Source organism: Scyliorhinus torazame, chromosome 5 (assembly GCF_047496885.1).
Source record: "Scyliorhinus torazame isolate Kashiwa2021f chromosome 5, sScyTor2.1, whole genome shotgun sequence".
NCBI classification, from domain to species: domain Eukaryota; kingdom Metazoa; phylum Chordata; class Chondrichthyes; order Carcharhiniformes; family Scyliorhinidae; genus Scyliorhinus; species Scyliorhinus torazame.
This window is the reverse complement of record NC_092711.1, coordinates 286,938,489-286,950,649: the sequence shown is the minus strand read 5'-3', so window position 1 is coordinate 286,950,649 and position 12,161 is coordinate 286,938,489. Positions and strand designations below refer to the sequence as shown.

Sequence of the window (12,161 nt, the reverse complement as noted above, 5' to 3'; positions counted from 1 at the left end):
TAGAATAAACATTGTTTTCTTTTAAAAACCACTGGTCCATTTTCTGCTATACCATACCTGTAGAGTAAGCCGAGTGCTCCCCATACCACAATCTATTGAAAGTTGTGGGTCAGATGAACTCCATGCTACTCTTTGGGATTCTCTAAACCCTGACCCATAACACTATCTATCTCTGTCTTAGACACTCAGTGATTTGGCCTCCACAGCCTTCTGCAGTCAAGAGTTCCACAGATTCACTGGCTGAAGAAATTCCTCCTCATCTCTGTTATAAAGGATCGTCCCTTTAGTCTGAGATGGTGACCTCTGGTTCTAATTTTTCTTACAAGTGGAAACATCCTCTCCACGTCCACTCTATCCAGGCCTCGCAGTATCCTGTAAGTTTCAATAAGATCCCCCCCTCATCCCTCTAAACTCTGAGTACAGATCCAGAGTCCTCAACCGTTCCTCATACAACAAGTTCTTCATTCCAGGGATCATCTTTGTGAATCTCCTCTGGACCCTTTCCAAGGCTAGCACATCCTTCCTCAGATACGGGGCCCCAAACTGCTCACAATACTCCAGATGGGGTCTGACCAGAGCCTAACACAAGTACATCCCTGCCCTTGAATTCTAGCCCTCTCTACATGAATGCTCACATTCCTTTTTTTTTAATAAACATTTTATTGAGGTATTTTTTTTTGACATTGTAACAGCAGCAATATAAACAATGTACATGAAAATATAAACATAGTGCAAATACCACCTCCCTCCCCAACAGGTCACACCATTAATTGTGAATGCTCACATTCCTAACTGTAACAGGTCTTCCTAACTGCCGACTGAACCTGCACGTTAACCTTGAGAATCTTGAACTAGGACTCCCAAGTCCCTTTGTGCTTCATATTTCCCAAGTCTTTTCCCATTAAGAAAATAGTCTGCTTCCATTCTTCCCACCACAGTGCATAACATCACACTTTTTCACATTGTATTCCATCTTCTACTTCTTTGCCCACTCTCTACTGCTTCCCCTTATTTCCTCAATACTACCTGTCCCTCTGCATATCTTTGAATCATCCGCAAACGTAGCAACAGTTCCCTCAGTTCCTTATTCCAGATCATTAAGGTATATTATAAAAAGTTGTGGTCCCAGCACCAACCCCGAGGCACACCACTAGTCACTGGCTGCCATCCTGAAGAAGACCCCTTTATCCCGACTCCCTGCCTTCTGCCAGTCAGCCAATCCTCTATCCATGCCTGTATCTTACCCGTAACACCATGGGCTCTTAACTTATTTGCAACCTCCTATACGGCACCTTGTCAAAGACCTTCTGGAAATCTAAATGTATCTCCTTTGTCTTACTTCCTTGTTACCTCGTCAAAGAATTCAAACAGATTTGTCAGACATGACAAATAATTAGACTTGTGAATCAAAAATAATGTTCCTCCAAGCATGTGTGTAATTTTTTGTCATTTTATATTTCTGTTAATTTTGAAAACCTGTCCTTGCAGCAATCCAGCCCTGAAGGCAGCATTCAACTGAACTGCACGTACTGCCACAATATCTTCAATGGAAAGCCAGAAATACTGGATTGGCAGGTGAGGGCATTGATCATATGTTTGTGCACCCTTGCTGCGTAATGTTGGGGAATAAATAAGTTTGAGTTAAAAATGGTGATATCACGCACCCTTCTGCGTTTATTATCCTTTTATTTGGTGGTTGTATTCTAATCGGCCAAGTTTAGCTTGGACATGGGAGCTTCATGTGTCTAGTGATGCAGGTAACCTATAAAGAACATGTTATGTCTGTTTTTGTCGCTAATTTTTCCTGGCACAGATCGCCAGTCTGTCACCAGAAGCTATAGCTGGAGGGACGACACTGCATCAAGCATGGCTGAGCAGGGGTGTCTCCTGTCTTTTTGCCTGCAATAGAGTTTTGGAAGGATTTGTAGGTACCTGTTTTGCCACGTTGTGAATGCACCTTTTGTGGCCATGAATTCCTGCAGTGGGATTCAATATTGAAGCTTCTAGCTGGAAGGAAGGGATGCTACCAACTGCACCACAGGACCTCCTCACTGGCCAAGTTTAATCTTGCCAAGTCTTCACTCGTCATGGTGGAAAGACTTTCATTTTTGCAAGAAGAGAAAGACTGAAACATGTTCTTATGAAGCTAGTAAATCATGAAAAGGAAACCAGAATAGTAAGTATTGGCTTTCGAGAGAGTGACCATCAAAATATTTCATTTAGGTATGCTGAGGCATTATGTTTTAATTAGAAAAATGGAATCCTCCAATGTTCTCGCAATGCGATGGCACTGTATCTAGGTTTACACTCGCACTTGTGAAATCACCAGTGACTACTCGTCTGTGATATTCTCAAATCCCTATATTAAAGCAGAGAGAAAGTTCATCAGTTTCTGGCTACCCTTGGATTATTTTTAGAGAACTTAAATAGAAGGTCTATTTAAATTCACAACAGTTTTAAAAAAATAAAGAACATTTAGCTTTATTCCTCAGTGGCGGGAGGTGGCCCTGTCCCATCGCTGTCAATAGGGTTTCCCGGCAGCAGGCATGAACAGCCAGAAGATCTTGCCCTGTGTGACTCCTGCTGGCCAGCAAAAAACAAAGACAAATGATCGAGAGGACCTGGCAGTACGTTCCCTTGTAGATAAAGCATAGCCAGGGAAGCCTCAAGGTGAATGAAAAGGAACTTGTATTTGTGTGTAAAAAGCCTTTTGTAGCCTCAAGTTGTTTAGATTGCTCCGCTGTTTCTGGTTCTTTTTTCTGGAATTTTACTGTGGCTTTGTAGGTAAGTGTAGCTATATTTCTTTTATAAATTTAGAGTACCCAATTGTTTTTCAAATTAAGGGGTAATTTAGCATGACCAATTCACCTACTCTGCAAATCTTTGGGTTGTGGGGTGCAGACATGGGAAAAATGTGCAATTTCCACATGGACAGTGACCCGGAGCCGGATCGAACCTGGGTCCTCGGTGCAGTGAGGCAGCAGTGCTAACCATTGCACCGCCCGCAAGTGTAACTATTTTTTAAACACTGAAGACCCACAGTGGCAGATGAAGAACCAAATAATCTGCTTTGAAATGTTGGTTGAGGATTGAATGTTGGGCAGAATAGCAGATTGTTTTTCCTAATTATGCACTGTGATGAAATATTGTCTTAGTTTCGCATTTATCTGGAAAAACAAACCTCTGAAATGACAGCATTCACTCAGGACTGAAATTGTGTGTCAGCCCTGGCTATCTGTGGAATTCCTGATTTGAAACATAAACTTCCAGCTTGGGCAGGAACTTACCATTGAGCCAAACTGGATCAAAACTGTGTTTTTGGGGAGGAAAATTAATCTTTTGCTCGATACAGGATGCTTTATTTTTATATTTTACAAAACAGCAATGGACTGTGCTCTGGTCCTCTTGTCGCAGCAATTGAGTTTCCGAACAGCCAATATGTCTGGCTGGATTTTTCCACGTTTGGCTAAATAGAAATAGATTTGAATGTTTTGTTCTCGTTTATATAAAAAAAAAATTTTTTTTTTAAATATTCTCACTGAAAACAGAAATTGCATTTTTAATTAGTGGGACAAGATGATAATTTCGCTCTTCGAGATGGGACGTTTACCTTTTTACTTTATCTTTTTTAGGGCAGCGTTCGGCAGTTCTGTTGCAAAGTATGCTGTGAAGATTATAAAAGGCTGCATGGTGTTGTGTCCATCTGTGAATATTGCAAACAGGAGAAAATACTACATGAGAAGATTAAATTTTCAGGAGTAGAAAAGAATTTTTGCAGTGAAGGTATGATATCAAACGAATTGAGGAGTCATATGCAGAAAAATAATTGATAAATAAATGTCCTAAAACAATGGTGTGAAGGTCCCCATACCAAAGATAACAGTTCCTTTACATGATCTAATTGCACACTCCCTCATTCCTTCATTATCCTCATTCTCACCAAATCTCTCTCCCACCCCATCTTTCCACTGGATCATATTTGCTTTATGAAGCCAGTTCCCTCATCAGGCACACATATAGTGCCTTGTTCTTGTCACCCAGAAAACCAAATTCTTCTCTGAGGACCAGGACAACCCAAGACATTAATCTTCTGCAGCACTTCAAACTCATACCTCCAATACAAAATGTAACGGTTTCTTGATATTTTTTTTAAAAAAAAATTATTTTCAAGTTTGAGAGCATCTATGCTGGTGCCTCTGCCTCGAATTTCTCTTACATGCTCACCCTATGGTTCTGACCTTCTGTCAACTGCCTAATATTCTATATATAGTTTCTATTCAAACCTCTGAGACTCATCTGTGCCCTTGACACCCTCCAGTGCTGGGAAGTGGGATAAGTATTGATTAGATGTAGGTGCAGGCTTGGTGGGCCGAAGGGCCTCTTCTGTGCTGTATGATTCTATGTTAGTAAGGAGGACGTTGCAGGGTCACAGGACTGGACTTGTCGTTTCCAGTGCCAAGGTCGATGCTGTATGTTCCGTCTGGTTTCTTTCGCTTGAGACTTTGTTGCGGTTTCGATACAACTGAGTGGCTTGGTCGGCCATTTCATTCAGCGGGCATTTATGAGTGGATTGCTTTGGATCTGGAGTCATATGAGGCCAGACTTGGTGAGGAATGCATATTTCCTTCCCTGAAGGACATTAATGCTCCACTTTCTCACCAACTGAGTGTCTCTCGATTTAAAATGGGTGTCATCAGTCGCCTCCATCCAAAATCTCAACATCCGATTTGGATTTGTTTATTGTCACGTGTACCGAGGTACAGTGAAAACTATTTTTCTGCGAGCAGCTCAACAGATCATTAAGTACATGGGAAGAAAAGGGAATAAAAGAAAATACATAATAGGGCAACACAAGATATACAATGTAACTACATAAGCACTGGCATCGGATGAAGCATACAGGGTGTAGTGTTAATGAGGTCAGTCCATAAGAGGGTCATTTAGGAGTCTGGTGACAGTGGGGAAGAAGCTGTTTTTGAGCCTGTTCGTGCGTGTTCTCAGATTTCTGTATCTCCTGTCCGATGGAAGAAGTTGGAAGAGTGAGTAAGCCGGGTGGGAGGGATCTTTGATTATGTTGCCCGCTTTCCCCAGGCAGCGGGAGGTGTAGATGGAGTCAATGGATGGGAGGCAGGTTCGTGTGATGGACTGGGCGGTGTTCACGACTCTCTGAAGTTTCTTGCGGTCCTGGGCCGAGCAGTTGCCGTACCAGGCTGTGATGCAGCTCGATAGGATGCTTTCTATGGTGCATCTGTAAAAGTTGGTAAGGGTTAATGTGGACATTATTTCCTTAGTTTCCTGAGGCAGTATAGGCGCTGTTGTGCTTTCTTGGTGGTAGCGTCGACGTGGGTGGACCAGGACAGATTTTTGGAGCGGTGGACCCCATGGAATTTGAAACTGCTAACCATCTCCACTTCGGCCCTGTTGATGCTGACAGGGGTGTGTACAGTACTTTGCTTCCTGAAGTCAATGACCAGCTCTTTAGTTTTGCTGGCATTGAGGGAGAGGTTGTTGTCGCTACACCACTCCACTAGGTTCTCTATCTCCCTCCTGTATTCTGACTCGTCGTTATTCGAGATCCAGCCCACTATGGTCGTATCGTCAGCAAACTTGTAGATGGAGTTGGAACCAAATTTTGCCACGCAGTCGTGTGTGTATCTGGAGTAGATGATGCGACCATCAATTCACACGAGACGATTAGTAGAAGTGAACAGTGGTTTAATAAGTTAGATCTGTGCCTGCCTTCGACTGCTCTGTATTGAGTCGTATCGTCAGCAAATTTGTAGATTGAGTTGGAACCAAGTTTTGCCACGCAGTCGTGTGTGTACAGGGAGTAGAGTAGGGGGCTAAGTACGCAGCCGCAGCCTTACGGGACCCCGGTATTGAGGACTATTGTGGAGGAGGTGTTGTTCACTCTTACTGATTGTGGTCTGTAGGTCATAAAATCGAGGATTCAGTTGCAGAGTGGAGAGCCAAGTCCTATGTTTTGGAGCTTTGATATGACCTTGTTTGGGATTATGGTGTTGAAGGCGGAGCTGTAGTTAGTCTGTCAATCCATTATCAATCCACCTGTGATCTCTTCTCCAAGATTCACAATTGTGACATTGCCTCCCATTTCTGTCCCTCTCTCTGGTACTTGTCACACTATTTTCATTGATCCCACTATTTCCTCCAATGGTCAGCTCCAGCAAACTGCTTTTGCTTGACTCTACACCTACTAGTCCAAAGGCAGCAATTTTTGTTTTCTGCACTGTAACTCACTGACTCGAAAAATGTCAGGTATGATTGCACACGCATTCTGCCTTCATTACGGCTACTGGACCACGTGCAACTGCTCCTTAGGCCTTTCTGTACAACAGCTGGATTTGGATCCTGTTTAAAATATTCCGAACGATACTGCAATAGACTTACTGTATGCATCCAGTTTGCACCTCACTGACTTGAAATCCTTGCTGTAGGTCCCACTGACCTACCTGGATAGACTTTGAAATGGAGGTTATAGCCCCCCCTTGGGCAAGACCTAGTGTGTTGAGGCTTTGTGCAGGGAGTTTCTACACAGGTTAGGTAGCTCAATTGGTATATTATGGGACTCTTATCCCAGGGTTATCATTTTGCATCCCACATTTGTGAAGATATTTTTGTTGAAATAATTTAAACTAAACCTCAGTCCTGCACATGGGACTGAAATTTCCTGATTTTATGTCTTTGTTTACTGAATTGTCAGAAGCATGTTTTACAGAGGGGTGGTTGTTAAATGAATAGTGGATACAATAGATACAAAAACATAAAAATGGTTCAGTGCCACAAAGACTTAAACATTGATAATTTATAAAATAAATACCCAATTTAATTTATTTCCAATCAAGGGGCAATTTAGCGTGCCCAGTTCACCTGCCCTGCACATCTTTGGGTCGTGGGGGTGAGACCCACACAGGAAGAATGTGCAAACTCCACACGGACAGTGACCCGGGAAAAAAGGATAACTTAAGTTTTATTGTTCGTCTGTATTGAACACATTTTTGTTTAAATGCTGTCATCTGACACTGCAGCTGAGCGTGTGCACCACCCCCTAGAGGTGTGGCACAAATTAACAGCTTTTATTTTACATTCCTGCACTTTCATATCTGGCTTCTTTCAAGAAACTATGCTTGGGTTCACTTGCATGGGTGATTGGTGTCAGCACTTTGCAACTGAGCATCAAATAGACTAAACTGCTGTTTGCAGTCCCTCCTGCAAGCTGTTCCCTTGTTGCTCACCGGCTCCATCCACCATCCTGGCCACTCATTCTGACTGTGTCATACCATTCAGCTCCTTGGGTTCCAACTTAATCCTGAACTCGACTTAAAATCCCATGCCCTAGCCTGTATAAACAGTGAATTTTTCTGTCCCTAACATTGCTCACACCTTGGAATCACGAGAGGGATGCAACATGAGGCAATTGGCCCATCATACCTCGGCTAGCTCTTTGAGATTATTCTCTTGTTCTTTCCCCATAGCTCTGCAAATCTTGCCCCTTCAAATAATCTAATTGCCTATTGAAAGTTGTTATTGAATCTTTGACCACCCTTTCAGGCAATGCACTGAAGATCATTACTACTTACTCACTGCCCTTATTAAAAAGAAAAATTCTTAATACAGCCATTCATCACTGAAACCTTCAGCCATCCTTTTGTCATCTGTAAAGATCATTTTATTGAGCTCTTTCCACTGCCTTCCCATTCTCCATCTCGTTCAAAGCTCAATTGTCTTACATCTTGTTTCATACTGTTCAATTCACCCGTCACTCCTATCCTTGCAGACTTAGTCCGCCTTCCAATTGTCATCCTTGCCATCAGCCCTGTTTGTGACCTTATTGCACCTATCTTTAATTTTGTTCCCCAACCTTTTCAGTCCTCTGACTCTAGCCTTTTGAGCATCATCTCCTCCAAGCTTCATTCCGCGATTGTTGACAAAGCCTTGGTTGTAAAAATTCAGCCAACTGTGTTGCATACAGATTTGATAGTGCTACAGTTGGATAACTTATTTAGCTGCAGAGAAAAAGAACTGCAGTAAGAAATTTTCTTTAATGTCGTCTGGTATTCTGAACTAATTGCTACAGGTGGTGCATTGGACATATCCAGCTGGGAATGATTATTTCCCTGTGTTCATTGGTGCTGCAAGCTCCCCCACTATGGGCGGGTAGCTTATTAGCGCTGATATAAAAATTCAGCAAGTGTGGGGCTGACGAGGAGCGAGGACCTGGTGAGGTGTATTGGACCTTGTGTCGGTAATATTGTTTGCTGAATAAAAAGATTTTAAAGAAACTCGTCAGACTCCCTCGCTTCACTAAAGTATACGTCATTCGCAACCCTTGGGATTGAGTGGTTCTCAGATTTCAGCTAATTTTTGGTTTCTGGATATCACATTTGGGCCTAAACATTACAATGGCCGTAGCCTAGGATAGCTGTAGTCCAAAAAAATAAAATGGTTAGAAAAGTAAGATGTGCCACTGAATAATAAATACAAGGTTGCTATAATAAGTTCCCATCTATGGTACCTTCTGTGATTCTGCTTGTATGAGCGAGTTCGCAAATTAAACAGTGCAGGTAGAAATTGCAAGGTGAACAATGCAGGCAAGCAACTAGACTTTTCGCGCAAAAAGTCAGGTGCAGTTTACAAGGTTCGTGTCAGTTTGGGTCATGTTGGCTCGGGTCACACACTTCTTGCATCAAAAGTCGATGAGGCTCAAAAGAATTAGTGTTTGGATGTGTTCTGTTTTTGAATTTATGGAGAAAGGCTACTCTATCTATACTGAGCTAAAGCATCCTGATTCAGAAGAGATCTTAATGGCTGAGTATGTATTTTCTATCTAGCCATTTTTTTCCAGGTTGCACAGCTCCCAGGCCACTTTTTGAAGTTCAGTCAAACTTTGTTAAGTGTAATGTTTTGTTGAACACTAACCCCTCCATTTTCTACCCCACCACATTTATTTTTTTTAAATGCATAAATTGGAGTTCTGTTCTCTATTGGTGAGTAACTGTTTGCCAATTATTCAGCTGTGTTTGAGGAGCACAAGTATTGCTAATCTTTCAGTTGTCTGTAGGGATTCACAACTCCGCCTGATCCTTTGCTCATTCAATGCCTGCGCATGATCCTACCAATCATGAGCTGACTTTAGGATCAGGAAGCTTTGCTGATTGCTTTCACTCATCTCACTTCCATAATCCCAGAGTGGAAGCTAATTTTTGCATCTCTGTTGCTCATGAATTTGGGGAAGAAGTCACACTGGACTTAAATGCTGCAAAAAAAAAAAAAAGGTTAAAATTGGTTAAAATGGAGCGTGTTTAGAATTTTATTTTTGCCTGAGCTAAAGGGGCATTATTTCAAAATTAAATGTAGATGGACGACTTTGGTTAGCATGAATCTTTCTTCTCATAGTCTTGTAGTTAGCAGAGCCATGTGCAGTAATCGTTAAGTGGAACACAGAAATAAGGCAATTGCATTGCTTGACATGAAATTATTTCACCGTGAACTGTTAAATGGTGTATTGTGCCTTTGTCTAAAGCAGATTGCAGAGATTTAAGTTGTCTCATTCATTCATGAACAGCCTCCACATCCACAGTATAACTATTTCTCTGAAATGTGGGGAAACTGATGTGCTACAATTCTTTTTGGAAGTGTTATGATATTTTATGTAGGCAGTGCTGCACACTGTTTATGTGCCATTTTGTGCGACCAAAATTAGATCATGTGTGGCACTGACTGCTAGTGTCAACATGTGCAAATATGAATGGTCATTGTCTGGTTGTAACAAAGTATTTTGCTAGACTACACTCGTGTTCTATGTGGTAAATACTTATCAATTTACCAAATGAGAGGTATGCATACAAAGTAGACAGGATCTGTCTTTGCTCATATAAATGGAGGCACTTCTCATCCCAACCACCCTATTTTCTTGTTTGCAGACTACTGTGGCAATGCCACTGATATGAAAGAGCGTACCACGTGTTCTGGAGCTGTTTTGTTGGTGAGGGAGTGGGCATGCTGTTTTGCTGTTCATCTTTTGTGACCCAACTTGTATTTGTTTTATTGTCATGTGTACCAAAATACAGTGAAAAGTATTGTTCTGCGTATCGTCCAGACAGATCATTCCATACATGGAAAAAAAAACATAGGGCATACATAATACACAATGTAAATACATAGGCACAGGCATCGGGTGAAGCATACGGAGTGTAGTACTACTCAGTGGAGAAGTTGTGGAAGAGATCAGATCAGTCCATAAGATGGTCATTCAGGAGTCTGGTAACAGCGGGGAAGAAGATGTTTTTGAATCTGTGAGTGCGTGTTCTCAGACTTTTGTATCTCCTGCCCTATGGAAGATGTTGGAAGAGTGAATAACCCAGATGGGAGGAGTCTTTGATGATGCTGCCCGCTTTCCCAAGGCAGCGGGAGGTGTAGATAGAGTCAATGGATGGGAAGGCAGGTTTGTGAGATGGACTGGGCTGTGTTCACGACTCTCTGAAGTTTCTTATGGTCTTGGGGCCCAGCAGTTGCCATACCAGGCCGTGATGCAGCCACACAGGATGCTTTCTATGGTGCATCTGTAAATATTGGTCAGAGTCAATGTGGACATAACGAATTTCCTTAGTTTCCTGAGAAGTATAGGTGCTGTTGTGCTTTCTTGGTTGTAGCATCGACATGTTCGATGGGTTCACTTCATGCTTTCGCAATACTATATTTTCGTCTTGTTCGCATCTTAATTGTCAGTTCTGTGGAGTGCTGTTGGAGGCTTGGGAACAGGCTACCTACCTTCAATGCAAAGATGATGGAATTTCCAAGGAGAATCCAGAGAGGAAAAGATAACATTGCAAAAGTGTGTTTTCCCTATAAAAATTGGGAGATTGGTTTCATCAGTGCCTTTGGGTGTAATTGATTTGCTGCATTATTCTTGACCTGCGTTAATATTATTTCTTCGTGTGCATTGTCTGCAGGTTGTGTACTTCTTTATAAGCAGGACTTTACCAAAAACCTGGGCTTGTGCTGCATCACGTGTGCTTACTGTTCCCAGACCTGTCAGAGGGCAGTGACCAAAGAGCTGGATGGAAATACATGGGATTTCTGTGGGGAGGAATGCAAAAGCAAATACCTATTGTGGTACTTCAAGGTCAGTAGGAAGTTGCGTATCATTAGTTTACTGGCTCTTGCATTCACCCTCATCTTTTTTCTCCTCCTCTTTCACCTGTGAGCTGAAGAACTTCAGGGCTTTAAACCTGTAGACTAGAAGCCTGTAATCAACAATTCAGTTTGTGGGCGATGTTTTATTTCCACCTACCTGGGTGAAAAGGTGTCACGTGCAAATGTAGTACCCATAACTGACCTGAAAAATATCAGCCAACTTACTTCGGACTGTAGGTTGAATGTGTCACCTTCATCATTTGTGTGGCTCGCACCACACCAGGCAGCATTGGCTGCTGAGTCTTCAGAGGGATCGATAAGGTATGAAGTTTGAAAAATGAACAGCCTACCAAGAACTTTGAATAAAAATAATTCTAATGCAGCAGGTTTGAAATTAAAATGTCTACATTGTTCTAACCTTGTGTTACCTCTACCTTTTGATAAATGAAAAGTTGTTTTATCTGTTCAAGCATTCAAAATACTGCAGCTCTTGTTTCTGTGTTTCACTGTAGAGTGAAGTGTTGAGAGATTTTCATAGACTTTCTCTTTCCCCTATAATTCTTGTGATATAAGTATATTTTTATACCTTGTAATTTCCGTTTTCCACCCCAACCTCCTTGGCATACACTGATAAGGAGAACAAACAGTTTAAAAAGAAAAGTAACGACTTTTAAAACTACGTTTCAACAACATAGAAAGGAATGAGCCCAGATAAATTGGTGGGAAAATTAGGTGTTGGATCATGGGGAAATTCTGCAATGGGTGGTTTTTGGGCATAATCTAAATGCAATACCTGAAGTAATAGAGGAATTGGAGAAAAGGCTAACATTTCTTTGATGAATAGAAAAATAAAAGTTGCAGATGTAGAATTACAACATGAAACATAGTTTAGGAAATATAAAACGTAAAGAAAAGTATTCGGCTGGCAGCAACAGTTTTATAAACGTGAATTCATGTAATAGTCACAAAATAGTGACTAAATTAAAGACTAAATTAGTCCTTTGGCT

The 12,161-nt window shown here is 41.7% G+C and overlaps 1 protein-coding gene across 2 annotated transcripts in view; it reads left to right on the top strand.

The window, feature by feature from the left end:
- The window catches only part of LOC140421185 (zinc finger MYM-type protein 3-like), a 157,998-nt gene that overhangs the window by 76,912 nt on the left and 68,925 nt on the right, over positions 1-12,161 (top strand). For both annotated transcript variants that reach the window (XM_072505687.1, XM_072505688.1), the window contains 3 exons: positions 1,489-1,575; positions 3,633-3,783; positions 10,971-11,143. In XM_072505687.1, coding sequence (XP_072361788.1) covers positions 1,489-1,575; positions 3,633-3,783; positions 10,971-11,143 — 411 coding nt within the window. The remainder of the gene's footprint in view (positions 1-1,488; positions 1,576-3,632; positions 3,784-10,970; positions 11,144-12,161) is intronic.